This window comes from Colletotrichum jinshuiense, chromosome 2 (genome assembly GCF_051148585.1).
Source record: "Colletotrichum jinshuiense chromosome 2, complete sequence".
Classification (NCBI taxonomy): domain Eukaryota; kingdom Fungi; phylum Ascomycota; class Sordariomycetes; order Glomerellales; family Glomerellaceae; genus Colletotrichum; species Colletotrichum jinshuiense.
In genome coordinates, this window is record NC_139309.1 from 1,078,908 (window position 1) to 1,105,517 (window position 26,610).

At 53.6% G+C, this 26,610-nt stretch overlaps 10 protein-coding genes across 10 annotated transcripts; 7 read left to right on the forward strand and 3 right to left on the reverse strand.

Moving 5' to 3' along the window:
- Window positions 1–931: 931 nt before the first annotated feature.
- EsH8_II_000287 (transcriptional repressor TCF25-domain-containing protein) lies at window positions 932–3,100 on the forward strand (the record flags this gene model as incomplete). Its single annotated transcript, XM_083263585.1, has 1 exon — window positions 932–3,100. The coding sequence occupies one exon, from the start codon at window positions 932–934 to the stop codon at window positions 3,098–3,100; it is 2,169 nt and encodes a 722-aa protein (XP_083120907.1).
- An 864-nt stretch (window positions 3,101–3,964) lies between these two features.
- Window positions 3,965–4,391, forward strand: EsH8_II_000288 (copper metallochaperone ATX1; the record flags this gene model as incomplete). The annotated part of the gene is made up of 2 exons (XM_083263586.1): window positions 3,965–4,052; window positions 4,228–4,391. The coding sequence occupies 2 exons, from the start codon at window positions 3,965–3,967 to the stop codon at window positions 4,389–4,391; spliced, it is 252 nt and encodes an 83-aa protein (XP_083120908.1).
- A 2,412-nt stretch (window positions 4,392–6,803) lies between these two features.
- On the forward strand, window positions 6,804–7,709 carry EsH8_II_000289 (acyl-CoA N-acyltransferase; the record flags this gene model as incomplete). The annotated part of the gene is made up of 1 exon (XM_083263587.1): window positions 6,804–7,709. One exon carries the CDS (start codon window positions 6,804–6,806, stop codon window positions 7,707–7,709), a length of 906 nt encoding a protein of 301 aa, XP_083120909.1.
- Window positions 7,710–8,483: 774 nt separating this feature from the next.
- EsH8_II_000290 (40S ribosomal protein uS7) lies at window positions 8,484–9,349 on the reverse strand (the record flags this gene model as incomplete). The annotated part of the gene is made up of 3 exons (XM_083263588.1): window positions 8,484–8,801; window positions 8,908–9,091; window positions 9,210–9,349. The coding sequence occupies 3 exons, from the start codon at window positions 9,347–9,349 to the stop codon at window positions 8,484–8,486; spliced, it is 642 nt and encodes a 213-aa protein (XP_083120910.1).
- Window positions 9,350–9,775: 426 nt separating this feature from the next.
- EsH8_II_000291 (40S ribosomal protein eS25) lies at window positions 9,776–10,375 on the forward strand (the record flags this gene model as incomplete). The annotated part of the gene is made up of 5 exons (XM_083263589.1): window positions 9,776–9,778; window positions 9,847–9,882; window positions 9,947–9,952; window positions 10,061–10,277; window positions 10,350–10,375. 5 exons carry the CDS (start codon window positions 9,776–9,778, stop codon window positions 10,373–10,375), a joined length of 288 nt encoding a protein of 95 aa, XP_083120911.1.
- A 3,709-nt stretch (window positions 10,376–14,084) lies between these two features.
- On the forward strand, window positions 14,085–14,914 carry EsH8_II_000292 (uncharacterized protein; the record flags this gene model as incomplete). Its single annotated transcript, XM_083263590.1, has 4 exons — window positions 14,085–14,152; window positions 14,228–14,317; window positions 14,424–14,671; window positions 14,892–14,914. The coding sequence occupies 4 exons, from the start codon at window positions 14,085–14,087 to the stop codon at window positions 14,912–14,914; spliced, it is 429 nt and encodes a 142-aa protein (XP_083120912.1).
- An 808-nt stretch (window positions 14,915–15,722) lies between these two features.
- EsH8_II_000293 (uncharacterized protein) lies at window positions 15,723–17,298 on the reverse strand (the record flags this gene model as incomplete). The annotated part of the gene is made up of 3 exons (XM_083263591.1): window positions 15,723–16,764; window positions 16,836–16,916; window positions 17,051–17,298. 3 exons carry the CDS (start codon window positions 17,296–17,298, stop codon window positions 15,723–15,725), a joined length of 1,371 nt encoding a protein of 456 aa, XP_083120913.1.
- A 1,324-nt stretch (window positions 17,299–18,622) lies between these two features.
- Window positions 18,623–21,715, reverse strand: EsH8_II_000294 (Hsp70 family chaperone LHS1; the record flags this gene model as incomplete). Its single annotated transcript, XM_083263592.1, has 1 exon — window positions 18,623–21,715. One exon carries the CDS (start codon window positions 21,713–21,715, stop codon window positions 18,623–18,625), a length of 3,093 nt encoding a protein of 1,030 aa, XP_083120914.1.
- A 1,382-nt stretch (window positions 21,716–23,097) lies between these two features.
- EsH8_II_000295 (SDR family NAD(P)-dependent oxidoreductase) lies at window positions 23,098–23,933 on the forward strand (the record flags this gene model as incomplete). The annotated part of the gene is made up of 2 exons (XM_083263593.1): window positions 23,098–23,159; window positions 23,207–23,933. 2 exons carry the CDS (start codon window positions 23,098–23,100, stop codon window positions 23,931–23,933), a joined length of 789 nt encoding a protein of 262 aa, XP_083120915.1.
- Window positions 23,934–24,681: 748 nt separating this feature from the next.
- EsH8_II_000296 (uncharacterized protein) lies at window positions 24,682–25,488 on the forward strand (the record flags this gene model as incomplete). Its single annotated transcript, XM_083263594.1, has 1 exon — window positions 24,682–25,488. The coding sequence occupies one exon, from the start codon at window positions 24,682–24,684 to the stop codon at window positions 25,486–25,488; it is 807 nt and encodes a 268-aa protein (XP_083120916.1).
- Window positions 25,489–26,610: the final 1,122 nt, after the last annotated feature.

Consider the following 26,610-nt stretch of genomic DNA (forward strand, 5'->3'; position numbering starts at 1 on the left):
TGACGGGCGCATCTTTAATTTCGAATTGAGACGCGTCTTTGAGAGGGACTCCTTTCAAGCAACACTTTGTATGATGTATTATCACTCCCTCGATTCTTGATTTCTTTTTCGGATTCCCTTGGCAACGGAGCACTGGACAGGCGAGTCCTTTGCATTGGTTTGGCCAGATGGGCAGGAATCACAGGATTGCTATTTTGACACGCATGGGATCGGAAGGAGTTTGGCAAGTGGTATCCGCAAGCAACAGGGAGCTGCGGTCTCATGATTGCGCTGTGATGACAAAAGGGGTTTCAGGCGTGGATAGCAAGCATTGAGTTCTCGTTTACACGTTGGGCCGGGAGGATATCCGGAGCAACACGATATGATAGCAAAGAGACGATCTACTGTCTAGCGGTCGACAGAGAGATGAACGCCAGAAGGAAGGGCTGATCCATGCGATAAGAAATGAGGAAATGAGAAAAGAATAGGTTTTTTTTTTGGTTTTTTTTTTGGCGGTAGATACCTTAAACCAGGCGACAAGCGGACAAGACTTTTCCAAGTCTTGTTAACGAATTAATACAAGTACGCCGGCCACCAAACTACAGCCCCAATGACCTATGAACTTGGCTATCGAATGCTGTGAGTGGGATAGGCAATTATCGAAATGTTAACATGTGAAGGCATCTTAATTTGTTGCGGTATTCCGATTATTAGTCGACTGCAGTTGGGAAGACAAGGTGGGCTGAATGAAAGCTGTGCAATTTCTGCCCCGCCAGACCCCGCCACACGTCATGCAAGCAGCCCTTCGGCGTGACGCATCACTGCTAATCTGCTGCGAACAAGGACTCCATTCACCTTGCAAAATACGTATTCTAGAAAGACTCACTCCTTCCACCACCTCTCTCATTTGACTTGCTTTGTAAAGCTCATCTGAACCAACACACCCTTCAACATGTCGAGCCGTCAGCTCCGCAAGCTTCAAAAGCAGAGAGAGCTGGAGCTGCTTCAAGAAGCCCAGTCTGCCGTCGACGAATCCAGCGATGAAGAGCCCGAGCCCGCGCCAGCCAAACCCCGACAGAGCTTATTTGCGGCACTAGGAGGCGGCGACGAAGACGACGACGAAGATGACGAGGGATCCGACATTCCACAGGAAGAAGCCCAGCCGGAACCTCAGCCCGAGGTAGTGCCGCAGCCTGCAAAGAAGAAGAACAAGAAGAAGAAGAAGAAGGCCAAGAAGGCTGCGGAGCAGGAAAAGAATGTACCCGCAAAGTCAGACAAAGATGAGGAGGACGAGATCGACCGCGCACTTCAGGAGCTTAGCATTGCGCGTAACGCCAACTCGACCGCCAGCGACAACCTGGCGCAGCGAAGCCGTGACGTCGATGAGCTCTTGCAAATAAACACTCAATATCTCAGAGCAATCAACGAGATGCGGGCTCTTTTCGGAAAGGAAGCTATTCAAGCTGCGCAAGAGGAGGAGCGGACCGAGTTAGAGGCAGCGCGCCGGGCGCAAAGAGGTCCGAATCAGCAGGTGGACCTCGAGACGGCACTTCGAGGGGATCCGCGTAAAAAGCTTCCTGAAGTGTCACTGCGACGCAATGTCTTCGTTCAAGGGAAGGACACTTGGCCACGTGCCACTGCTATGGGATTAGTCATGAAGGAGATCAAGAAGGCTTCGGATGGCCTTACTGAGTTTGCCTTCGTCCATGAGCAGGCCTACGACAACGTCCAGGTCATGTTCTTCAGCTGCGTCCAGCTTGGCGATCCGATGCAGATGGTTCAGCTTCTGATGCGGTACCCCTACCACATCTCAACCTTGCTTCAGGTGAGTAAGGTGGCTGTGCAAGACCAGAACCAGGCACTGGCTGCGGACCTGTGTGAGCGAGCGTTGTTCACTTTTGGTCGGGCCACGACTTCTGCTTTCAGGCAGAAACTGGAGCAGGGCAAGGCGCGGCTAGACTTCCGGCGCCCAGAGAACCGCGAGCTCTGGCTGGCTGGATATACTTATCTCAAGAGCTTGATTCGCAAAGGAACGCACAGGACGGCCCTGGAGTGGGCCAAGCTTCTTTACAGTCTGGACCCGAACGACCCTTACGGCATGAAGTACTTCATCCACGCACTGGCGATTCGGGCACGCCAAGCACAATGGCTTGTCGACTTTTTCAACACTCCGGAGTTCGTGGCGGATGAGACGGACGATGTTTATCTCAAGCAGACGCTAGTTCTTGCAAAGCTCCAAATAGGTGATACCGAAGGAGCGAAGATTGCGGCCGTAGCCGGCATGGAACGGCTGCCGTGGCTCTACTGCGCCCTATTCCAGGCGCTCAACTTGGAAGCGCCGCCTCCATTGTGGGGTGTGCGGCCCGATACTAATGAGCGCGAGTTCTGGACGAACCTTTATATCCACCAAGCCAAGGATCTGTGGAACAATACGCAGGCGATTGACCTACTTAAGGAGGCGGTCAAGATCGCGCAGAAGCCCACCAAGAGTCTCCCGCACGACCAACCGGCAGACACGCGGACAGCTAGATGGACCTGGTTGGAAGATACCCCGAGCCTCTTGAGTGGTATTTCGAGGGCGATACTTGCACAGGAACCAAACTACGCCTTCGATCCACTGCCGCCGCCGAAGGAGGAGAATATCTTCACGAGCCAGGGAGTACAGATGCCCTGGCGGCAAAACAGTGGACATGGCGAAGAGGGAATGCTAGCCCAGGAACGGGCGCTCATCAACATGCTCCGGAGACAACAGCAGAGAGCTGCGGCACGGGGCGCTGGGGCTGGGGCCGCTGCAGGCGCCGGCGCCGGAGCGTTGGGAGCCGGCATGATGGGCGCGTTCCCGGAGGAGGATGAAGATGAAAGGACTGATTTTGGCGATGCGTGGGAAGGCGCTTTTACGGATGGTGAGGATGACGAACTCGCCGAAGAGGGCGATGGGCGCCAACCTCCTTCGGCCGGCGTAGTGCAGCGACTTGCCGATTTACTGGCGTCTATGATCCCGGGGGGTTGGCCCGTAGAGTCAGCTGGCGAGGGCAACGAGGAGGGGGTCGACGTCGACGGTGATGAGGACATTGGCGAAGACGAGGCACGACCGCAGTCAGACGACGACCAGACGCGATGAGTAGTTGTCTTTTTCAAGAAAAAACCACATAGTTGCTTTGGGAAAAGACCGCCCCCACGACATAAAATATCCAAACATAGACAAGTCTTACACCGAAGCTCAATTTGAGGTCTACTCGTCAAATGTTGCCCGTGTTGTGCAGTGCAACATCTGATTGTTCACCTGCACACGGACCCCTGTCCTTGTATGGAGGCATTAGCTGGCGGGTTCGACCGCACACAGCATCCATGGACGACATGGCGGAGAATCACTGGCCCCCTTGGAAACACATTTGAAGCTTGAAATCTGCTGCAAGAAGCACCGTCGATCTGGAGCTAGTTTCCGGGACAATGCAAGTGTGAAGATTGCGGCAGCGACAGACACCACGAAATGAAATTCGCTCGCTCAGTACGGCGGGAATGGGTCTGTTTCAGGGGGCTTCGGGGGGGAGGTTGAGGTGAGCAAGTTTCAGAAACGAGACTTCGGGGGATGGCGGCCGATTAGGCGCTAGCTGAACGGGGGTTTGGTTAGTGGTTGCTCTTGCGCCATTCACGGCTGGAGCGCTGCAATTCCATGGGAATTAATAATGCGCTTTGTTGGAACAGATATATAATCAACACAGTCCGTCTCACCCGGACTACGAATTCCGACCGCTTCCATCGACTTAGATACCCCTTTGCTACTTGCTATAATACCCAGTGATTTCGCAATCCCCGATTGCACCAGAAAGACCATTCATCGACAACCACATAAAGACATTGAGCGGGACCCCGGAAAGAGCTGCCCCTCCTTTATTACTCTACCCCGCCAAAAACGCCATACCGCAAACTCTCCCATCTACAAACCAAAACACTTCGTACCTTCAACCACACACACGTCTCCAAAATGGCCGAGCACACCTACAAGTTCAACGTCAGCATGAGCTGCGGCGGCTGCTCCGGCGCCGTTGACCGCGTCCTCAAGAAGCTGGATGGTATGTCCTGATCGTACAGCGCAATCTGTCCAACCTTGTTGGTCTCCGCCACGAACCTAACCGGTGGGCTCCCACCGGTTTGCAAAAGGCGGTGACCAAGTGGAAGCGATGGCCACGCTGCCCCAAAAACCTGCATATTACAGAGAGAGCGATGGCTAACCCGTCATCTGTACAGGCGTCAAGTCCTACGAGGTCTCCCTCGAGAGCCAGACCGCCACCGTCGTCGCTGAGGAGAGCCTGCCTTACGAGAAGGTCCTCCAGACCATCTCCAAGACTGGCAAGAAGGTCAACTCTGGCAGCGCTGACGGCGTCGAGCAGAGCGTCGAGGTCGTCGCATAAACGACTGCATACCGAGAAAGACGAGACTAGACAAGAAGAGCTTGCTTGGGGCCTAGGAAAATAGCCAACTGCGATTGCTTGCCGGCGAGGAGTTTTCGGGTTTGGACGTCTACAAACAAACGTTACCCTTAGGACTTTGTTTTATATTTGAGAAAGACCAATACAGACACGGGAACAGGGTGTCCTTTCGAACTACTCACTATGCTCTTCCTCCCTCGGACTAGGCAAACCGCCTTGGCATTGAATTCTCTTGTGCGTAGGGTGGCGACTGGCCTGGCATCTGGAGAGGGGTTCTATGACCCCTCGGTACATTATGCAAAATATCTCTGCTTAGGTAGTTAAAGTTGCAGGTCTTACCAAAAGCAAGTCTGGTAACTGGCTGGCTTTGAGAAGCTGCAGGCGAACGCCCCGAGGATGTGCAAGGTGGGGGGCTAGGCTCAATCCAAGTCTAGGCAGCTTTCTCGTAGGGCATGAGACAGCCCAGAATTTCGAACAGCTCAACCAAGAGTTGTTCAGAACCCGGGCTACTGCCAGAGCCTCTTGCTTAGGTCCCTGCCTGCTCCCCGCAATGAATCCTTAGTGTGTCATCTAAAGCCTACGCGATGCGGCGTACTGAGCCAACAGACCCCGACAAAGTGGCGCGTGATCGACTTGGCCTCCGCTCTGGCTAAGGGTCTATAATAGACAAGCAACGATCTTCCAACCGCCACGAACAACCGCCCTACCTGTGCTCAGTACGATACAGCGTTATAAAAAGCTTTGACTTCATCTACTCGGGAGACGGATGCTGAACGTTATGCCTTCTTTCGAGGTTGATAGCACACTTGAACCACCTTTTCGACTATTGTCGGTCGTCGGTCCTCTGTAATATATCGGGGGGTTTTCTCAACGATTGATGCATCTTTTGTCGAGCTTTACTTGCTGTTCCCTGGAAGTAGAAGATGTTGTTTTATATTGGCCCCCTCAAAATTGTGGAAACCGCTAGTACCAGCCTTTGGAATTCATGTTCGCTACAGTGTCGAGATTGCATGTAAGTCGAATTCTGTGTCCAGACTCAGTGATGTGACTCGCATGCGATTTCGGCCATTCCTAGCGAACTAGAATGTTACCAAAAGCCGGGAATCAAAACCCGCCGGGTTGATCTTGAAGATTGCATCCCGGATTTTTGCTCCCGATCTCCTTAACCACAGGAGAGTACAGTACTGTACGGCCACGTGCCAATTCGTCTGTTGTTGTGATGCACCAAAAGCCTTCCTTAACGCGGAGGTGGAATCGCCTTCTTCGGATTTCTCTCCGTGGCGGTTGGCAACATGAACCCTGCGGAATACGGTTTTGTTGTATTGCTAGCTACTAAGAGGACAATGGATGAGGGCAAGAGGATTGCTGGCGACATTGTTGGAGGAGGGCCTCGATCTGTTTCGGTGTTGCGTCTACGAATACATAAGGCAACAAAGGAACAAGCTTGTAATTAAGCCAGGTATACCTCAGAAACCTAAAGGACAGCCTGCTTTCTATGCGTGCCATTTGTTGCTTTACCTTATCTTGGATAATGTAGACGGCCCCCCCCCCCCCAGCACAGTTTTGCAACGATGGTAGGACTAGTGTCCAAACCCAGCTTCACGCATTGAGGCCCTTGGGATCACGCATTGCCGATCTTGATGCCTTGTCCAATAGAATCCGGGAATCGCAGCATGAGACGGGAGGACACGTGAAATGAGGACCCTGGAAACGATGCAGGATGTTGAAAGGTGAAAGGCTCGCGAATGACCAACCCCGGAGCTCGGCCCCAAGGGTGCCCACATACGCTGGATCGGTGGGTTGATACGCCACCCGGGGAACCGGGGAGGTGCGCCAACAAAACGTCATTTTTGCGACGGGCGCTCTCTGTTGCAGCAAAACAGGGGAGGTCAGTGCCCGCGCATACCGCTGTTGCGGCGGCTGGGCGCATTTTTGCCGCGATCCAAAGTCTTTCTTTGAGCACCTGGATGCGTCGTGGGTCTGAGTGGTGTGAAGGAGGATGTTCCAGGTGACGGAAGTCCTGCGATATGACGACCAGGGCCGAAGTGGGTGGCGGTGCTTCTCCCCATTTTTCTCTTCGAGTGTTTGCCAACGACGTGCCATGCCTCAGAGAGCACGTACCCTTAGTACCTATCATAGCTTCCTTGCATTGAGATGAGACTGCTTGGTTGCAGCAAACTCGATATTAATGACCTGTCGACCCTCCAATCTTATGCTGCTTGGAATTCCAAACACACCTTTGCCTTTCTAACCGCTCTTTACGTCAATTCAGGAAAATAAATTTCCGAAGAAACCCGCTTCTTTTACCCTAAAAAAACCCCTCCGAAACCCTTCACCGCATCCCTACCTCCTCCCAAAGTCGCATTATAGCCAACCTATCATTCCACTTTCAAAATGGGAACACCTTTCGTGTCCCTCCTCGAGCCGACCCGGCTCGACGCCTACATCCGCAGGGTGCCGCACGATGAACAGCCGTCGGCAATTCCCAAGGAGTTCTGCGATGCCATGGAGGTGCGCGAGGCCGTCTTCGTCAAGGAGCAAAATGTACCTGCCGAGAACGAGTTCGACGCTGACGACAGTCGCTCGTGCCACTGGATCTCATACGCCTCCGTCAACAAGGTCGTCGAGCAGGAGGTTGTCGACGACGCGGGGAACATCGTCAAGCCCCGCCGCAGCAGCACCCGCAGCACACCCATCGGCACCATCCGCCTCGTGCCGTTCCCCCACGCCCCGCACCCCAAGAACGGGGGCGTGTATTGGGACGGGGTGCTTAAGGAGGACGCGGGCGGGGAGGCGGGCAAGTCGCCCGAAGCGGGCTCGGTAGCCGCAGAAAAGTCGACGAACCCGAGCGAGGAGGCGAAGACCGCGGCGGAGCATGTGGGCGAGGAGAGACGGCTCTCTGCGACCAAGGTTTTTGCGCTGGACCGCGCGACAAGGTTGCACGACGGCAAGGAGCCGTACGTCAAGCTGGGCCGGCTGGCCGTGGTCAAGGAGTTTAGGGGCCACCGGATCGCGAGGCTGCTGGTCACGACGGTGCTGGCGTGGCTCAAGGCGCACCCAAGCTATTTCGACCCCAGCATCAAGGAGATGGGGCTCGAGCAGATCGGTGCGGCGAGTGCCGAGGAGGTGCCCAAGTGGAAGGGACTTGTGTGCGTGCACGCGCAGAAGGCGGTAGTGGGCGCATGGGAGAAGTTTGGGTTCAAGGTTGACGAGGATATGGGGGCTTGGTGGGAGGAGGGAATCGAGCACAGGGGCATGTTTTTGCGGTTGGAAGTTGGAGAGGAGACGCCTGTCCTTTAGGATGGGCGGTGGGCTTTGCTGGGAGAGATGTTGCCAGAAGGAGAAAAAAGGAGGGCGAGATGAGATGCCTTTCCTCGTGGTGGTTACGCTGTGGCTCTGATGATCGAACCAGGGATCTTCACGACTTACGATTCCTCATAATAGCTTATTGCCCAATGGACCATGGTCCTTAATACTACTACTCCCTTCACTAGCCTTGGCAAGATAATAGACATTCATCAGTAGTGGAATTGACCGTGTTGGACTGTGAGATACTCCCCGCTGGCACACAACATGGATTTCTCTGACATGAAGCCAGCTCACGGTGATACGGGAGACGTTGAGGTGATGCCGATTCTATTTGTCCAGGGTCATGTCTTCTGTCATCTCACATAGCACGTAGGCCAGCCCCATGGTTACGGTTCATGGGAAGGGTATCGTGGCCCAATCACACCAGGCACATGGGAAACGCGGGTTTGATCATTTGCTCTGACGAGCTTGGCTTGTATTGGAAAACCACCTAAAGCCGTAAGAGACAAGATGCCGTAGCCGCGTTCCCCATTCCCGAACGCGCAAATGCAAAGGTCAGCGCAACACGCTTTTTGTTGTTGTGAAAAAGACGTTGATTGCCCTGTTATGTAATACCACGCCTCCGTTGATTTGTCCCCAAAAGCAGTTTTACGTTTTTAGAGAAACCCATTTCTTCAACAGGCAATCTCCAAAGCGTGTTGAAGTTTCCACACCCCAGCACACCAAATCCCAGCAAGTAGCCACATAGAGAGTAGGCGAAACCCTTTACCGGTTGGACTTGGCAACACGCTCCAACTCGTCCTTCTTCTTGATGGCGTACGAGTTGCTGCTGCCCTTGGCGGCGTTGATCAGCTCCTCAGCCAAGCACTCAGCAATGGACTTGACGTTGCGGAAAGAGGCCTCGCGGGCACCGGTGGTGAGGAGGGAGATGGCCTGGTTGACGCGGCGAAGGGGGGAGACATCGACGGCCTGGCGACGGACGGTACCGGCGGAACCGATACGGGTAGAGTCTTCGCGGGGACCGCAGTTGACGATGGCGTCGACGGCGATCTGGATGGGGTTCTGGTCGGTCATCAGGTGGATCTGTGGTGTGTTCATGTTAGTCCTTGCTGTCCCTTTGCCAAAGTCTCGTGTTCCTCAGAGTCCAAACTGCTGATGGATGGAAGGCTCAGGGCTGCGGGTGACGTACGATCTCGAAGGCGTGGGCAACAATGCGGACAGCCATGAGCTTCTTTCCGTTGTTGCGGCCGTGCATCATGAGCGAGTTGGTGAGACGCTCAATGATGGGGCAGTTGGCCTTGCGGAAGCGCTTGACGGCATAGCGGCCAGCGGAGTGGGTGACATAGACGGGGTTGCGGAGGGAGATGTAGTCACTATTCGATTCGATTCCCAATTAGCCTTTGTTTTTCCTTCATGTTCCTTCCAATACGTGTCTTGGTGTTTTTCGATCGTGTGCGTTGCGAAATTCGTCTTGGGGAGAGAGGGACTCACGTCAGAGAGATATCCCGGACCTCAACATCGTAATCCCACTTGTTGAAGAGCTTGACGTTGCCGACCTCCTTGACGACGTCCTTGGGGAGGACGTCGTAGGTGCCCACGTTCTCGACCTCGATATCGCCGCCGTCAGACATTTTCGCTCGACCTTTGGGGGTTAGTAGACCTTGGAAAGGAAAGGAAGTCGAGAAGCTTGGGTGGGAAAATGTGTGGTCGTGGGTTGAAGTTGTCCAAGTGCGAAAGTACGCGCAGAGTGGGTTTCGATTTTCCTACTCGCTCGCTTTCTCGTGAGAGGAGCACCAGGGCTTTGCCGTACCCGGGCGCTGGGGGAATTTTTTTCTGCAGTGGTGGGAAGTGCTCGGGCCAATCAGGGCTCGTAAAACGCAGATACGTACCCCGCCGGCGGGCGAAATGTTAGGGTTCCTCTGCCCTGGGCGAAACTTCGGCTGGAGGGGGTCAAAGTGGGTGGCACCTCTTTCAGCAACCTCATACAATTGAAATTCCTACTCCCGACGACCTAGGTGCCTGTTGTATTCGACCGACGACATCACACATCAGACAAAATGGTACGCGAGAGGCCCTACGAGCGCGAAAATGCGACTTGGCGAATAATCGTACTGACTGTTGAGTAAAGGCGCCAGCTGCAGGAGCTAAGAAGCAAAAGAAGAAGGTTCGTCGCAACTGAGTCCCCATGTGTTGTGTGTCTTTGAAATAATCGCTGACTTCCGTGACAGTGGTACGTATGATTGCGCGAGACATTTATCGAAATTCCCGAACGATTTTGTGCCTCGGACGCATTGCCCCTCTACCTTCCACCATCAGTCGACTCACCCATCACTAGGTCCAAGGGAAAGGTCAAGGACAAGGCCCAGCACGCCGTCATCCTCGACAAGGCCACCTCCGACAAGCTCTACAAGGATGTCCAGTCCTACCGCCTGGTGACCGTTGCCGTCCTGGTCGACCGTCTCAAGATCAACGGCTCCCTCGCCCGGAGATGCCTGTCCGACCTCGAGGAGAAGGGCATCATCAAGCCCGTGGTGCAGCACAGCAAGATGAAGATCTACAGTACGTCGTGACGAGACCCTTCGACGCAAGTCGACGCACCAAAAACAAGTCAACTAACAGATTCCCCCCCAGCCCGCGCTGTCGGTGGTACTGACTAAACCCGCTCAACCATGAACGTGGTACGCGTGACGACAAAAAGCAACGGGGAACAAGGGACGGATTGGTCATATCTGCCTAGTCAGGAGGCTTTATAGATGCTCGATGAAGCATCATACCTTGGGCCTTAGGGATCGGATTTGCTTAGCATCGCAAATGGAACGGAGTTGATCGTACATCTGCTGCGTCGTCAAATAGACCATGATCACGTCCAGACACCCCAATGATGCCGGCCCCAAAGAATCTTGTCCAAGTGCATGCCTGCCCTACAACTCAGCGTTTCAGCCGCTGTTGTGAACGTCATCATATGAAGCCTTCGATTCAATTGGTTATGCGCGGGCTTGCCCATTACTGTTGCTCTATGTTGGCCACGCGGGGTCATCGATGCGACGACGAAGCTCGGTTGGTAATGAAGAAGTTGGCCAAGATTTTCACATGGCCCCGTGGTGTCATCGCCGGGACTGTTTTTCGCTCGTAGAGGGAACGATTCTATTAGTTGATCACATTTCAGTCAGGCTGGCCTCTTTTGATACCAACCCCGCGGCAACACAGCAACACACGGGCCATAACTCTCCATCTGAAGACCAATGACATCGGAAGACACAGGGCTACGACGCACGGAACAACCTTTACCTCACTAGACATGATGCGCGGTTGGCAAAGAGAATAACGGCTTACCCCGGCTCTTGGCAGGCGACAAACCCAGAAGGTCCTGGATGAACGGCTGGTTTCCAGCTGAGGACCGGTTGCAGGGGCGAGAAAAGACATGATATTGCACGAAGCATCTGAGCATTAACTTTGTATAATCATCTCTGACTGGTAGCGTTCTCGTCAGAATTAACAATGCCAGAGGGTTGTTGGCTTCTGTTAATTGCCATTCTCTATCGTCGAAAGGCTGCTGGAGTCATGATTGCGGATGGCGGAGATGACACCTCCTATGATGTATACCTGCCGTCCTCCCTGCGAATATATTTCGGTGCTGGCAATGTAATAATATTTTGTGCAAAGGGAGTGGAGGCACGTGTTAATCTGTCACTCGCTTGGTGAATTACTCGCGTTAGTCGTTCCCGGAGACGTCGGCAGCGAAACAATGGGCACTTGCGTCATCGCCGGCTTCTCTTTATGTTGCAACTGGAATGTCATGATGCGATTTCTTCATTTCGTGCTCAAAGAAAAGGCAGCGAGAGGTTCGATTTCGGTTGAGCAAAGGCCGGGTGCGGAGATACAGTTTGCGAGGTTCCTCCGTTCCGGGGCCTAAGCCCCGGCGCCCAAAATGTTGGACGAAGCCAGAGGAAGGGCTCGGAAGCGGTTCTAGTTGGCGAGATTAAAGAAGTGATTGGCGGCTGGGCGCTTCGGCGGGACTTCCCAGGCGCTTTGATCAAGTTTGGGGGTGTTTGACCAGGAAGTCAAATTGATTAGGGCGGTCCGAAATTTGATGTCATGTCGAAATTGGCAGCGTCGCGAAGTGCCCCTTTTTTCTCCGACAAGGACTTGACTCTTGGAGGGGTCGACAGAGATGAGAAATGATGAGAAATACGGACTCGTAGGGCGCGGACGGAATTTGCATATGCCGAGTCTTCGAGGAACGGAGGGATAAGGGCGAGCGAACGAGTTTGGGGATGAAGGGTCAGTGGCTGTCGGGGTTGTGTAAGTTGGTCAAGTGGATTTCAGTGTGTCGTTTGAACAAAGGAACGGCACATGATGCGGCTGCGAGCCAGTCGTGAACGTCATGTGGTGGCCGGCGAATGACAGTCTGAGAACCCGGCGGGCCAGCTGCCAGTGCCAACCAGTCTCACAGCTGACTGGCCGGATGGGATATTCGAAGGCCGCCTCGAGAAACGAACAGGACGAGCTGGGTCACTTGGTTCGTTTCGGGTGGAAATGCGGTTGAAGAAAGCGTAATTTGCCGGCATGATGGAAAGCTACGAGGGGTGGGGAGTAAGTCATGTTTAAGGTAAGGTGCGTGTTGGTGAGATGGATGGGACGAAGAGACAAAAAAAGCCAGGTGTGTTGGTGGAGAGTGGAGGAGCAGAGGTCGCGCACTAATGCCTCGAGGGCGCCGCGTCTTGGAGGAGGAGCATATCCGACCTTGCCTCAACAGGCTATAGTAAGGGACGCTTTTGGTAGGATTTCCAGGGTCCTCGAGAGATTCATTCACATGAAAGAGAAGCTGCCTGCCACATGATGCCGTCAGGTCAAATCTGCCTATTAGTGGTGGATACAGATACAGGTACGGATACGGATACTACCAATATAATACAGATAGATGCAGGATGGGATGCAGGTGCAGATGCAGATGCATGGCTCCCTTCCACGCACACCCCCATTGCCATCGGAAGATATCCATCATCTCCCCATGTGGCAACTGCTGTAGCGCTTCTTGCAACGCCACAAGTGTCTGTCGGCCAACAGCATTAGATCGCAGTCCTGCGTACCTTATTCAAGGGCCAGTGGTCGCAAGAGTTCAGCCGTTGACGAGGCTGCTACATGGTCTCAAACATGTTCCCCTCCATTTCATGCTTTGGCTCCCGCCCTGTCCCTTTTTGCTGGAGGTGTCAGGAGGGTAATTTATGCATTTCCATGCGGGCCACCTGCGGTGCCTTTTTAGATTTGGATCGCCTGTCCCGGTCAGGTCGCATGAACACTTCTCTGCGCCCAATAGACTGGGCCTCGAGGCCTTTCCTTTTGCAGCTGATTACAGATGGCAACCTGGTAATTGCACGCTCCACCATCGGACCCAAGGGACATGACTTCCTGTATCTCATATGCGGACCAGCCAATACGTACCTTGCCTCGCGTACCTTGCCTTGCCGGCGTAAGGCGGTGTTGCTAATCGCAAACTGCCTGCCTTGCCTTGCCTTGCTCGCAGCAGGTCCAACTGAAAGATGAGGTGCGGTGGTGAGAAATGATGTGAGAGGACACGAGGGGCTCCTCCGTCCGACCATCCATCCATCGCATCGGCCATCCGTCGTCGGGTACACCGTCTCCAGACGTCACCCCTCCTTACTGTGCCCGTACCTGGCCCTTTGCCCTTCCCGGCCTGTGATCTCCAGCTAAACTACCTTGCCTTACCGAGTGATGCGCACCAACTGTACCTGATGTCAGGCACCGTACCAGCCCTGTCTTACTCTCTGCTCATCCGTCCTTTATTCCCACTTGCACTGTCTTGATCTCACTGTCTAGGCCCGGTCGACCACCTCTGCCTCTGCCCTCACTTTACGGATACCCTGTCCAGATACAAAGTCCAAGTCATCCCGCATCCCATCCCTCCATTGCTGCTGCCCCCGTCTTCCTTGTCTTCCTTGTCTTCCGCCTTCCCACCTCCACCTCTCCCACCAACAATCCCCTTTTCCCCTGCGACTTGCAGACGAAACAAATACTCGCCCGCCTTCATCCTCTCCGGCGCAATAAAGATATACCCCCTCCTTCCGCCGTACTCGGTCTCATTGCGACAAAGCATCATTCTTCTTCGCTGTCTTCCACTTTGCTCCCGCGTCACCGCCTACCTCGCCCACCACACGTTGCTACCCCGTGCTCGGAGTACAACCCTGTCGATACTGTCAGTCAATTACTAGTTGCCGATCATCAACCCTTTTCGTCGACCCGAACTCAACCGTCTCCAATCCTTGATTTACGTGCCGTCCTTCCTCCCATTTGCAACTCTCCAGTCCCCTCTCTACCTCTCCGACAGACATAACGACAACCGACGAAATGGCGCACAACATGACCGACGCTGACCTCGACCGCGACTGGCAGCCCAATGGCCGCCGTCCGCAATCGTGCGTACCCAGTTCTCGCCCCAGTCTAACACAAACACGCATACCCGAGCTGCCATACTGACTGCAATCGCGCAGCACTATCGCCCGCTCCTTCTCCCAAGAGCTTGCAGATATCTTCCGCCTTGACGACAACGTCACCGACCTTGACGAAAAGCTTGACCAACGGTATGTAAACCCCCACATTGTGCAAGCAGCCTTGTCGCCACAGCTTCTCAGTGCATTCTCTCGCTCAATGCCCTTGAATCAAGTAATTGACAACTGCCCTGCACAGAAAGCAACACGTTCAGAGCCAGACAAGCGAGCTCGAGGCCCTCGAGCGTCGCATCCGCGAAATGGAGGAACGCCTGAAGGGCAACAAGCAGACATCAGCCAACCAGCCTGCCGCTGCAGGAGCTGCGGCACCCGCCATGTCAAAGGAAGCCCAGGAGAAGGCCAGGTCACGACCAGGTACGGCGCGCCAGAACCAGCCTCATGCCCCGTCATCGGCGAACATGCCGCCCACGCCTACTGCCAGCGAAGGTGAATACGAGTTCGTCGGCAAGGATGACCTTGACGACCACCCACCCCGATACTGAAACGCTGCGTTTGCTTCTTCCAATCTGCACAATACCCACAATACCACACGCCCTGCCTGAATCCCCTTCTCTCCAGCATGACCGCCCACACCAAGCAAGCCATGACAGTCATTTGTTTTTGAGGCCACGGAAATGCTGACTCTTGCTCGTTTCTGTTCTGTCAGACGGCGACCGCGATCAGGCATGAGGGTAGATATCCCTACTTAGACTGCGATACAGGACTCTTTACACCTGCTCGAGCTCAATTCCGCATATACCCGCACTCTGCAATTTCACGGCCTCAACATTCCATGACAGCTATATTGGATTCCTGGTACTCTTTACCCTGGTCAGAGCCTCTGTTGGATGGTTTGGTTGCTCATGGCATAAGCTCATGCCGAGGATCACATTACGTGACGGGACGTCGCTCGCTATACCCGCCGCAGAGTTGCTTTTCTGGGCATTCAGAGGCATGAATTTCCTGATCACAGCACGACATCTTTTGCAGTCGGTTTTTCTTCTTGTGCTTCCTCAAGAGGGTGGCGCATCTTTCACCGTGTTAGGGGAGTTATAGCATGCCTGAGTGGATCGTCCGCGCCGGACTGACGCCCTCCGGCCATTGATGTCTTGGAGAGAATAGGGCCAATTCTGTATATACCAAAGGGAGGAGTGGAAATTCATCTCTGATTCATTTTGAGCTACTGGAATGCACAAGCGCTGTTCAGGCGTGTCCAAGTTATACCAGCGTCAAGTGGGGCAACGTTTCAGGGTTCACGGCGTGCAATAGTCTGTTGCGAAGAACTTGGGTAACAGCACTCTCCCAGACACGTTGAATTAGAGATTGATACATCATTCCAGCGCGGGTGGAATGCTCTTTATTGAGGCTCGACGTGGTCTCTAAAGGGGGGTCTGATAGCTGCAGGATTGTGAATTCTCTTGAAACAATCAACATTCCAACGGCGACGCGGCTACATATTTCCCGTCATCTAGCTTACACCAAAGCTCTGACACTTCTCTCATTTATCACAGGCGGACGTCGTTGAGCACACATCGAGGGAGCCTTTGTTGCCGAAACTGACGTAGCTCCCTTGTTCGCCATAGTTCAGCTGGACATACATATTCTTGAGCGCCACCCCGCCGAAGATTGCACGGTCCCCGGATGCGCTTGCCTGGATTCCACCAAAGCATTTTTCCGAGTTTCGGGGCACGGGGCCGAAGTTGATGAATTCCTTGGGGATGTTTCCAACGTACCCGCCTGCCGTTTGGAACGTAAAGTCGGGAATTCCGGACGCTACAGAGCATGGGAAGACGTATGCCTGCAGCGCCGGGTCGTGCGCCGATTCGGGGATCTCTGAGTAGTACTTGGCGACCAGTTTGGAAGGAAGCAGCAACAAGCTGCTACCCGTGTCAATGGTCGCAACGACACGAGTGTTGAGGCGGTACCACACTTTGTCGCTCATGGAGCTCATACGCAGCCCGGCCAACTGGAAGCTCCAGTGCTCGTCGTCGGCAATGGGCGCCTCGTTCACGGTAGCACTGCCCATTGCATAGCCGAACGAGAAGTATCCCTTGTCCGAGTTGGACCGCAGGTCGATACCGATCCATTCGTAGTGCAGCTCGGGCCTGAGCCGGTCCATCATCGCCGGCATGTGAGGCTGGACCTGCGACGGGCGGCTTTTGGCTAGGCCCAAGACACCGCTCAACTTGGGGTCGCTGGCGAAGCGGTTGCTGACAGTGACAACCGACTGAATCGTTGCATTCGAGATGCTGAAGCGGTTGTTGTCCGTCAGGAGACCAATGCGCACCGTGTCGAGGTACACCTTTCCGGAGTTCTCGCTACCGTCATCTGCCACGGCTTGGTAAGTCGTCTCTTCTCTCAAGCAATTCTGAAGGAAAGGAAGGGGAGGGGAGGGGTAAGGGAGTGGTGACGAACAGTACATCGATTTCCAAGTAGCGCCCGCAACTTCTTGACTCGAGTCCGACTTTGAAGGGTCATACAGCACCGGTTGACCGTTCACTGCAGCGTTGCCGAATACGGTATCGGTGGACATCAACCAGCTGCCCCTCGTGTTAGTAAGGCCTCCAGGAACAGCTTGCCGAGTAAAGCAGGAAAGGGAGTAAAGACGTACAAGTCCGGGGATGCGGTGTCAATCATGACCGGTATCTTCTGGGCATCCGGGCCCCCGACGAAAATATCGGTTAGCCAGTAGCTGTCGCTGTTTGTGGTTTTGGCGGCTACGACGGCGGCTGGGCATGTGCATTACTATTAGCCTTTTCTTTTTTACTCAACACCACAGCAAGCAAGAAGATAATGAGAAGGAAGAGTGTCAACTTGCATGAGTACCCGGCACGGCGGGTCAGCATGTGGTTTGCGAGCAGCTCCGGCACAGGCATGTTCCACTTTGCGTAGGCAGCCACGAGGGCGGCCGGGCCATCCGGGACGTGGTCAGGGTTTGCGCGGACGGGTATCGTGAGGGACGGGCCCGGCAGCGGCACGGATTCGGGTTGCTGAGGGACAGTTGGGATGGCGTGTGCCATGGTCGCCGACCAGAGCAGCGGGAGGAGGATGGACGAAATCATCTTGGTGGTCATCTGAAGATTCAATGGAGATGTGTTTGAGGCTTGATCTGAATGGAGATGCTGCTGCCGGTCTACTGGCTTCCAATACCGGGCAAGCCTCGCTCTATTTATGCTATTCATCCAGCGTCCTCTTCATTGTCTGCTTCTCATGTCCGTCGTTCCCAGACTGGATCAGGAGACGATAATGACGACTTTGTCGTCAAGCAATGTTTGTTTCGCACAGGAACATGTTGGCGATATCGCAAGTGTAGTGTTTGTTTCTTTGTTGTCCCTGAACACACACCTGTGCCACTCCGCGGATCTGGCGGGCATCTCGTTCCGCTGCAGATACCCGCGTTTTCGCCTTAGGTGGAAGCAATCCGAAAGGCCGAGCTTGTCGAGCCGTTGGTCATGGGGAGGGTACGAGAAGGAGAAGGATGAAGGCTGGGGGCGAACGGGTTGAAATGAATCTCAATCACGAGGGTCTCACCGTACACCGTACACCGAAAGCGAGAGGGGGTCAAACCGGGCGCTTCTTTTCGCCACACAACCATGGTGACGTGACTTGGCAGGCCACGCGGAAAAGGGGCATGCACGACTTCGCGATATTTCGCGGGGGAATTTCTTCGGTACAATGCCCGAGGGTTCTGCCGGTCCCTCGAACGGGGCTGACATTGCGAAGCCCCGGGAGTCTGCCCAATCTTCCCCTATATGGATGGACTCTTGGCGAGGGAATGGGTTGGACGAGTATGCTTCGTCCCGACGGGAGGCTGTTGGCTGTAGCACGGTCAAGGTGGGATGGCCCAAATCATGGGGCAAATGCGTCAATGAGACTTCGTTCTTCTGCTTCTTCATCTTCTTAAATTATTTTTTTAAATTATTTTTTAAATTAAATTTTTTTTTTTGAATACCGTGCCGGCCGACGACGAGGGTTCATGCGGCCAATTTGCTGGACTGAAGGTGAGGCGGACGGCGACCGCTCGGTGTCCCCGTGGGACGGTACTTTGGAAGTTACGTTACTGGTGACCGTCGACCCCTGGCTCCAGAGATGGCGACAATCTGCGTCACCAGATGTCTCCAAGCGTTTGCTCCTCGAGGCTTCAAGTTACCGTGGCTTGGTCATTTTGCGTCTGAAAGTGCAGCACCCAGCCAAGACTCTGACGGGAGGGATGAGCTGCAATGAAAGTGGTTTCACGATGAACTCAAAGTAAGAGGGGGGTTTGGTTGGAAAAATGACGTTCACTCCATGACATGTGGACTAGATTGTTTTGATTTCTTGTAATTCATTCATCTGAAAACGCCTAGGTATGTATGCTCAAAACTTCAAAGCTAATCTTTTCCCCTCGATCCATCAGATCTAGAGCTCATCGTGCTCAGGCGCATCCTCCCCGGGCGGGCCCTGCTGCTGCTGGAACTTCTTCAGAATCTCCTCAATCTCCTCCTCACTCGGCGTTCCGCCGTCACCGCCGAACTGAACGTAGCTGCCGCCATTGGGAAGCTCGACGGTGCGGCCGCCAGCGGCATCCGGCTTAGCGGTTGCACTCTTGGACGGGACAGTGGTGGTGGACCTCTCCGATTCGTCAGAGGAGGCAGAGGCAGTCGACGAAGTAGAAGCGGTAGTGGCAGACTTGGTCTTCTTGGACTTGGAGCTAGCGCTCTTGCTGGCCTTCTTGGCCTTCTTCTCAAAGTCTTTGACTCCCTTCATGGCGAGGTCCATGCCCGCCTTGTCGAGCTTGTCGCGCTTGGCCTGGAGGTCCTTGATGAGAAGAACGGGGTCATCCGTTGCGGAAAGACCGTCCTGCTTCTTTTCCATCTCCTTGAGCCACTTGGCTGTAGCCTCATAAAGGTCATCGATGGTATCGACATCCTCGCGCTTATAAATGGGCGGCACGGGGCCGCGCTCCTTCAGGACATCCTCCATCTTGCGCTCCTTGTCAGCAGAGGCACTGTCGTCCTCAAGGTCGTCTAAGTCGCTGGAAGGAGTTGCCGAGGGTGTCTCAGTAGAAGTGCTGGACGACTCAGCGGACGCTGAGGCGTGCCACTCCTCATACTCATCGATCTGCTTCTTGATGGTACCGACGAAGGACTGAGTAGAGTTGAGGGCTTCCTTGAGAGCCTTAACCAGCTCAGGGCGCTTCTCGGCCTCCTCGATTCTCTTCTGGATCTTCGTGACGGGGTCGTGAAGCTCCTTGTACTTCTTCTTGAGGACTTCACGGGATGCGTCGGCGCCATCCTCATAGAGCCAGTCGCTAGCCTCGCTGTTCTTCTTCTCCAAAGTGGCACGCTCCTTGGTGGTGGACGCCGCGATGAACGCCTCGTTCTCAAGGAGGTCGCGGACCTTGTAAGTGAATCCCTCCAACTGGTTCAGGGCCTCCTCCCTCAGACGACGGGCCTTGTCAGAAGACTCAAACGCAGCGAGGCGGTCCTTGGACTTGATAAGCTCCTCACGGGACAGCTCAGGCAGACCAGCCTTCTCAAGAGTGAAATCGACAGGAATAACAACGAGTTCCTTCTTCTTGGCAGGTTCCTTGTCATCCTCAGCAGCGTCGCTGGGGATGGGCGAAGACGAGGCAGAGGTCGTCTCCGTCTCGGTCGATGCCGTAGTGGAGGTGGAAGATTCGAATGCAGTCGATGACTCGTCGTCTTCATCATCACCGAGGGGCTTCTGGTCCTTCTTGCCGAAGCCAAAGAGATTCTTGACACCATCGACAAAGCCCTCCTTCTCAGGGGCTTCGGCCTCGCACTCCACAGTGGCCTTGGTCACCTCAACCTCGCCGTTCTCGCCGCTCAGCTTGACACCGACCTTGAAGTGAATATCGCTGTCAACGCAGGAATACTTCTCCTTAAGCTCCGTTACGGTAGCAGTGAGGTTCTTGGTAGTCAGGATCTTAGTGTCTTTCTCGGCAGTATCAATCTGCTGGTAAAAAGTGACGGAGAAGTCGTCGTGGTTGTTGAAAGTGACCTCCTTGGGCACACCACCTTGGGGAGAAATGGCGGACCAAAGTCTCTGGTGCTGGAGCTTGCTCTTGTTGTTGGTCCACTTCATGCCAGAGGCATAGTTGGCGCCCTCAGAAATGCGAATCTCCTTGACACGGAAGCTAGGGCTCAACTCAGCGGCGCGGAAACCTGCACCGAAAACTGCGGCCTCGTCCGAGTTGACGTTGCTGCGGATTTTGTCGGCAGAGCCAACAACCTGCTCCAGCTGCTTCTGAACGAAGGGGGTTCGGGAGGCGCCACCGTGGAGAATAACAGAGGTCAGGTCAGAGAGCTCAAGCTGAGCCGCCTTCAAGGCGTTCTGGATAACAGCGTCAACTCGGGCGGCGTGAGCCTCGGCCAACTTCTCGAAATCAGTGCGGCTGAGCTTATACTTGAAGTTGACATCTTCGTATAGGCCCTCGAAGCTGGCGCTGCTCTGCTGGTTGGCGCTGAGAACGTGGCGCAACCGCTCCGCCTCCTTGGTAAGCTTCGCGATGGCACGTCCATGAGCCTTGACCTTGTCGGCCTGGGCAGAGATCTTCTGGGCAGGCTTGGACTCGACGAACTGGGCGACCATGTCGTCAACAATGAGAGAGTTGAGAGCGTCACCACCCAGAGTCCTGTCCCAGCCAGAGCCCAATACGGCAACCTCCTGGACGGTCTTGTTGAACTTGCCAATGTCTTTTACGGTGCGGCCCTGGAATTTCATGACGGTGGCCTTAGTGGAACCAGCACCCATGTCAAAGACCAGGTGGTACTCGGGCTTTTCGCCGTCGTTGATGTTGGGGAATTGGCGAGAGGTGGCATAGTTGAGACCAACCGCAAGACCATCGCCAATGAGGCCAAGAACCTTGATGCCGGCAAGATCGGCGGCGATCTGGATGGCGCGCTTCTCCTCGATGGTGAAGTAAGGAGGGACTGTCAGAACCATGGTGCGAACAGCGGTGCCAGCTCCGGCGGCGGACTCGGCGTTCTTCTGAATGCTCTGCAGCTCCATGGCCAGAAGCTCCTCAACCAGCCATGCCTCCTCGTCCTCGGTGAAGGCCTTGCTCTTGAAAGCGGCCGTTCCTCGTGCCTCGTTCTTCTCGATTTGCAACGCGGGGTGTCGGGCAGCGTATTCTTGAACAATCGGGTCGTCGACAGACAGACCAAGGAGGGTCTTCAGGTTGGGGTAGACATCGTGGGGGAAGCGGGCGGAGAGAGCGATAGCATCAGAGCCATAGAGTCTCTCGGGGTAGGATCCAGACTTGGGGCCGCTCTGGAGAGGCTTGAAGGTGACGGCGGAGATTTCTTTGCGGCGGGAGTCCTTGGTTAGGACAATGTCGAGAGGGATGCCGGGCTTGACGAGGGCGGCCTTGATGTATTCGGTACCCAGGTCAACACCCAAGACAGCGGCGACGGCAAAGACGTGGGTGGAAAAGAAGAAGACGCAGCCGAGGGCTATCGTCAATGGCGAGAAAGTTCGTTGCGCCATGGTGTGTGGTTTGCGCCCAATGGCGCTGTTGAAGGTTGCTTTGAGCAGCAACAAGGTCGGTACTAACACGGACTGTTAAACAAGTCCCGGCAGGAGACTTGGGAAGCTCAGGTGTGCCGTGGAATGTAGAAAGCGAAGACTCGAAAACAGAAGAAGGAAAAAAGGAAGGGGAAGCCTCGAGGCAGATGTGACCCAGAAATACAAATATGGACAGCGGAGGGTCGTCAAAGATGCGTGAAGGTGTCCTCTACTGGATTCGGTGCCATTCCCCAGACTGGGTCGTTTGCTCGGCAAGGTACCTTCTAGTGGGTTACCTGTCCAGGCGAAGAGGACAGCTGTAAGAAAAAAAGTTGTGGCGCACTCGTTCCCTCCCAGCACAGCTGCAAGGCTGAATGTGCGATAAGCTTCCGATTGGTGCGATAAGCTTGACGCCGGGAGTTGGTGGCAGTTGTTCCGACATGGTGGGGCATTCAATGAGACCACGCCACATTAAGGGGCCACCGCCGAGCTTTCCCTCTTGATTCTGTTAGAGAAAACAATGCTTTCACGCCCTGCACATTACCTAAAGGTTACGTGGAGAATGACACCATCACCAGAGCGGTCAGTCACTGCAGCTCTATTAACGCCTCCTATGCACCATCTCACAGGGATCACCGTTATCTGTCCTCTTTGCCAGCATTGTCGACTTCTTTTCACGTCTTGCGAATACAAGGTTGCGTGTGAAGATACTCTAAGCCCAGTGACCCCATCTACCTGTATAGAAGATTTGTGATTATGATTATGTACACGAGTACCCTACCAATAGAAAATTTGGGTTGCTTCGTCCAACCTAACTTGGGGAGCACGGAGGTAAAGTTGGCCCAAGCAAGACACTTCTGTAATTCATCCAATATGGGCAGAGTACAAAAAGGCCACTGAAACCCCACCACACTTGTGCCTAGTGGATTTATGTACACAGATGGGTTGTTTCAGATAATAGCAACCCCTATGTACTCCCATCTACTAACTCCAGAGAGTCCGTTGGCGACCGCGTAGCTCAGTGACTACTATCATCACCTTCGGTAACAAGCTGGTATTGATCCGAAGTCGGGCCTAATGCCAGCGAGCTTTTAGTGGCCTTCTCAGCGTTGGGGATCGCGGGGTAATAGAGCTGCAGTGGGGCAACTCCTGACATGGCGGGGTACAACCCAACTTCCCATAAGAGGGCCTTATAACTTTAACTTTATCGAGCTGTTCATCAGAGCTTTAGATTGGCCATTTTCTAACGCAGATATAAGTATTTGACGAGTCTTTCTCATAGAGTAGCGCAATATTTGTACCGAGTGCGAGAGAGTGGCCTCAATTTCCTTGATCCTCTCTGGGACTACCAAAGCTCTCCCAACATGGCCCCTGTCGACAACGAAGTCAAGGGCAGACTGGCTCTGGTAACAGGTGCCTCTGGCGGGTAAGTGAAGCTTGAATTCGAGAGAATGACCGACTTACAGACTGTAGGATCGGGGGCGCTTGCGCCAGAGAGCTTTTCGCCAACGGCGCCCGTCTAGCTCTGACATGTTCATCTGACCGCACATCCGACAAGATCTTGGGACTCGCAGATGAGCTGAGGAAAACGGCCAACGAGGACGTGAAGATTTCTTGCCACGTGGTGGACATGTCCTCCGTCAAAGGTATTGAAGAGCTCTTCGAGCAGATCAAGGCCGAGCATGGCCAACCCCCTGATATCCTCGTCTCCAACGCCGGGACAGCAGGCTTCGGCAACAAAGCCAACCCCTATCTCGAGAACATCTCCCTTGAAGAGTTTGACTTTACTATTTCTATCAACCTCCGCGCCTCGTTTCTTCTCTGCAAGTTGGCCATGCCACACATGGCCTCCCAACACTGGGGCCGCATAGTCTTTGTATCGTCCATCTCTGCTATTGGTGGAGGCATCAACGGCTGTCACTATGCGGCTAGCAAGGCTGGTCTGACGGGTTTAATGAAGAATCTCGCGTCGAAGCATGCCAAGGACGGTGTCACCCTGAATGATGTCGCGCCGGCAATGATTGGCGACACGGGCATGATCCCAGACGAGAAGCGGGTTGAAGGCACGCCTGGCGACGTGAAGAACATTCCCGTTGGAAGACTGGGGACACCACAGGAATGTGCGAATATTGTCATTATGCTGTGTAAAACTGGATACCTGACGGGCCAGAGTATCTTGTTGAGCGGTGGTCTAAAGTAGAGGTTGTCAAACGGCGACGGCTCTTGTTGATTATACTTCTTTGGAAAGTTGTTCGCGCAACCCAATGAGCCAAAAACCAGAGGGGTGCTCTCATCAATAAGATAACCATAACATTGCACATTAATAATCTCACTAGCGCTAGTCAAACCGCATCGCTGACGCGAATAGCTGGAAAGGAATAGTTGGTCTGTGTGAGTTGTGAGGAAAAAGCGAATGCGAGTGAGGAAGATTTCACAAGCATAGTAAGCTAAGCCAAGAACTATTTAGACACAGACTTTGAGAATTAAATAGACCACGGTATTGAATCCTCTATGTAAATCGGAGGGTTTCGAGAGCGCAACTAATCCCTTGTAGCTAAATCCTTAAAGGAATTGCCGAGGTTGTAACTCATACCCTGACGCTATTCGTGTTGGTATCACAGGGATACCCGTACGGGTGGTAGCTCGATGAATATTACAATAGTATTTGGTAAACTGATTCTGGATTGTAGAAGTGAGAGAAGGGAAAAGTCAGCAGTGAGAGCAGCAATGGAGATATCGCTGTAGGCAGCCTGGAGGTAGGATCTCTAGGCTCCACTGCCACTTCCCGCCGTTGACCGCCTGCCCGTATCCAACACTTGGCCCAGAACCAACCCGACTGCAAAAAGTGCCTTTTTCTCACCAACCCCCTCGCTTACTACACAACGGAAACCCCTCTTCTCCAACATTAAAACAGCTATCGTTGGACTTCACCTTTTGTAACGGTAAAAATGGCATCGGCACTGAGAAATTCTGCCCAGTTCCACAATCTCATGGAGGATGTCGCCGACAGTCAGTCGGGTTTCATCATAGTACGCACTGCTTATGACCCCGATCCAGCCACTGACGCGAGCCGTTGGTCTGCTGCCCTGACCACACTTCGCGCTTATGCCAAGCCTGTCGAATCCGAATACCATCAGATGGATGAGCTAGCCATACTCGTAATGGAAGATCGCGAGTCGCTGAACGGTGCCAGCTACAACACCGTCCGGTCCACGTTCAACGCTTGGGTTGACGATTACCGCCGGCGTAAGGCAACCGAGGAAGATGAGGATGGATGGGGATCTGATATACGCCGTGACTGCTGCCTAGTCGTTGACGACTCAGCCTTTTTATCGCTTTCGGCTGCACCTCATCTTGAATCTGTGTCCAAGCAAAGGCGTCTTCTGGTGGACGGCGAGCCCTGGGTCGTGGTTGTCGATGCGGAGGACCCTGCCAATATAGACTACAACGGCGGCGCACCATACCTAGGGTGGATGAGAACCCACGTCCGCGCTCTGAAAGACCTGAACGACGACCTCGAAGGACTCCCAATGAGCAAAGGCTTATGCCCTAGGCGCGAGTATGATGGGCAGATATCCTTGTATAACGGCGGTCGCGGCCACCTGATCGACCCACCGGGCGGCATCGAGAGCCGGTACAAATTTCCACGGGGCACACCCAGGGGAAGGGAGGGTGCGAGGGCCATGCTTGCCGAGATTCGTGCAGCCCTGGGTGAAGCAGCCGTGGCCCATATTGTCATTAAGGACGGGCCGTAAGCTCGTACCAGCGCGAGGGCTATACAATGAGTAAACGGTGCTTTAAAGGTTGACATGGAAGTATTCTTTTGTTATACTTTTCACATTTCCGTCGGAGACTTGGGCAATTTGCATGCCATCAAAAGGCTAATTCTAGTCAATATCCTCTAGTTTTGGTAGGCAAGCACATTATCCACGCACATATTAGTATTTCTGACAAAACTACCGTAATATTACTAGTACCTAGAATTAATCGCCAATAGACATGCAGTCACTGAAATAATGGCAGCAAAATGATGCTACTAGCAAGTGCTCTTCATTCCAAGAGCTGGGTGGGAGGAAGGAGCCATCCCCATCGTTGACCCTGCCGTATGTGGCACTCGATGAATTCTTAAGCAGCGCCTGAAACGTCATGTTTGGTCCATCATCGCCAAAACAGACGATGACACTTCGAGTGTATAACTATGCTTACCCATCATGCACTGTGAAAGCCTCTCCCCTTGCTATTCTGCCGGTTGTATCAGCTGACAAGTGATGTGGTTCATTTACGTATCTGACTTAACGCAACGATTGAAGGGATTTGCGGTAACATGACCTCAAGATTTCGGTAACTAATTGAAAAATTTCTTCGGCGTTTACACTTCACAGACGCATGGCTGTATTGTGATTGCTTGGTTACGTGTATATTTCAGCTGATTGGTTTATTATGAGCAGGGCTCGATTCACTAGTAACGATAGAAACTCAAATGACATCATGTTTAAAAGGACTATGAGCAAGATGTATCTCGAGCGCTGCTGCAAAAAGAGCGGTAGAGGACTTACACATTTAAAAGGAACTATAGAACGCTGCAACAATATACCTAAACCAATGACCATCAACGCATGATACGCAACCGACCACTTCTGTTGTCAAGGCCCGGTGGATTATAAAATACAAGTTGGCGCTGGGGACATAGGAAAATATGCAGGCCCGAAAAAAATTGCCCAACCAGCTCTCTGTTGCAGTCGAACGTCCGCCGGAACTCAAACTAGCGTAGAAGATCCTTGGATACAGATGGCTTGTATTCAGTTAACTCGACCTCAATTGTGAGCTCAAGAGGTTTTTCAAAGATGATCGACAACAAGTTTGTTCTAACTCACTAA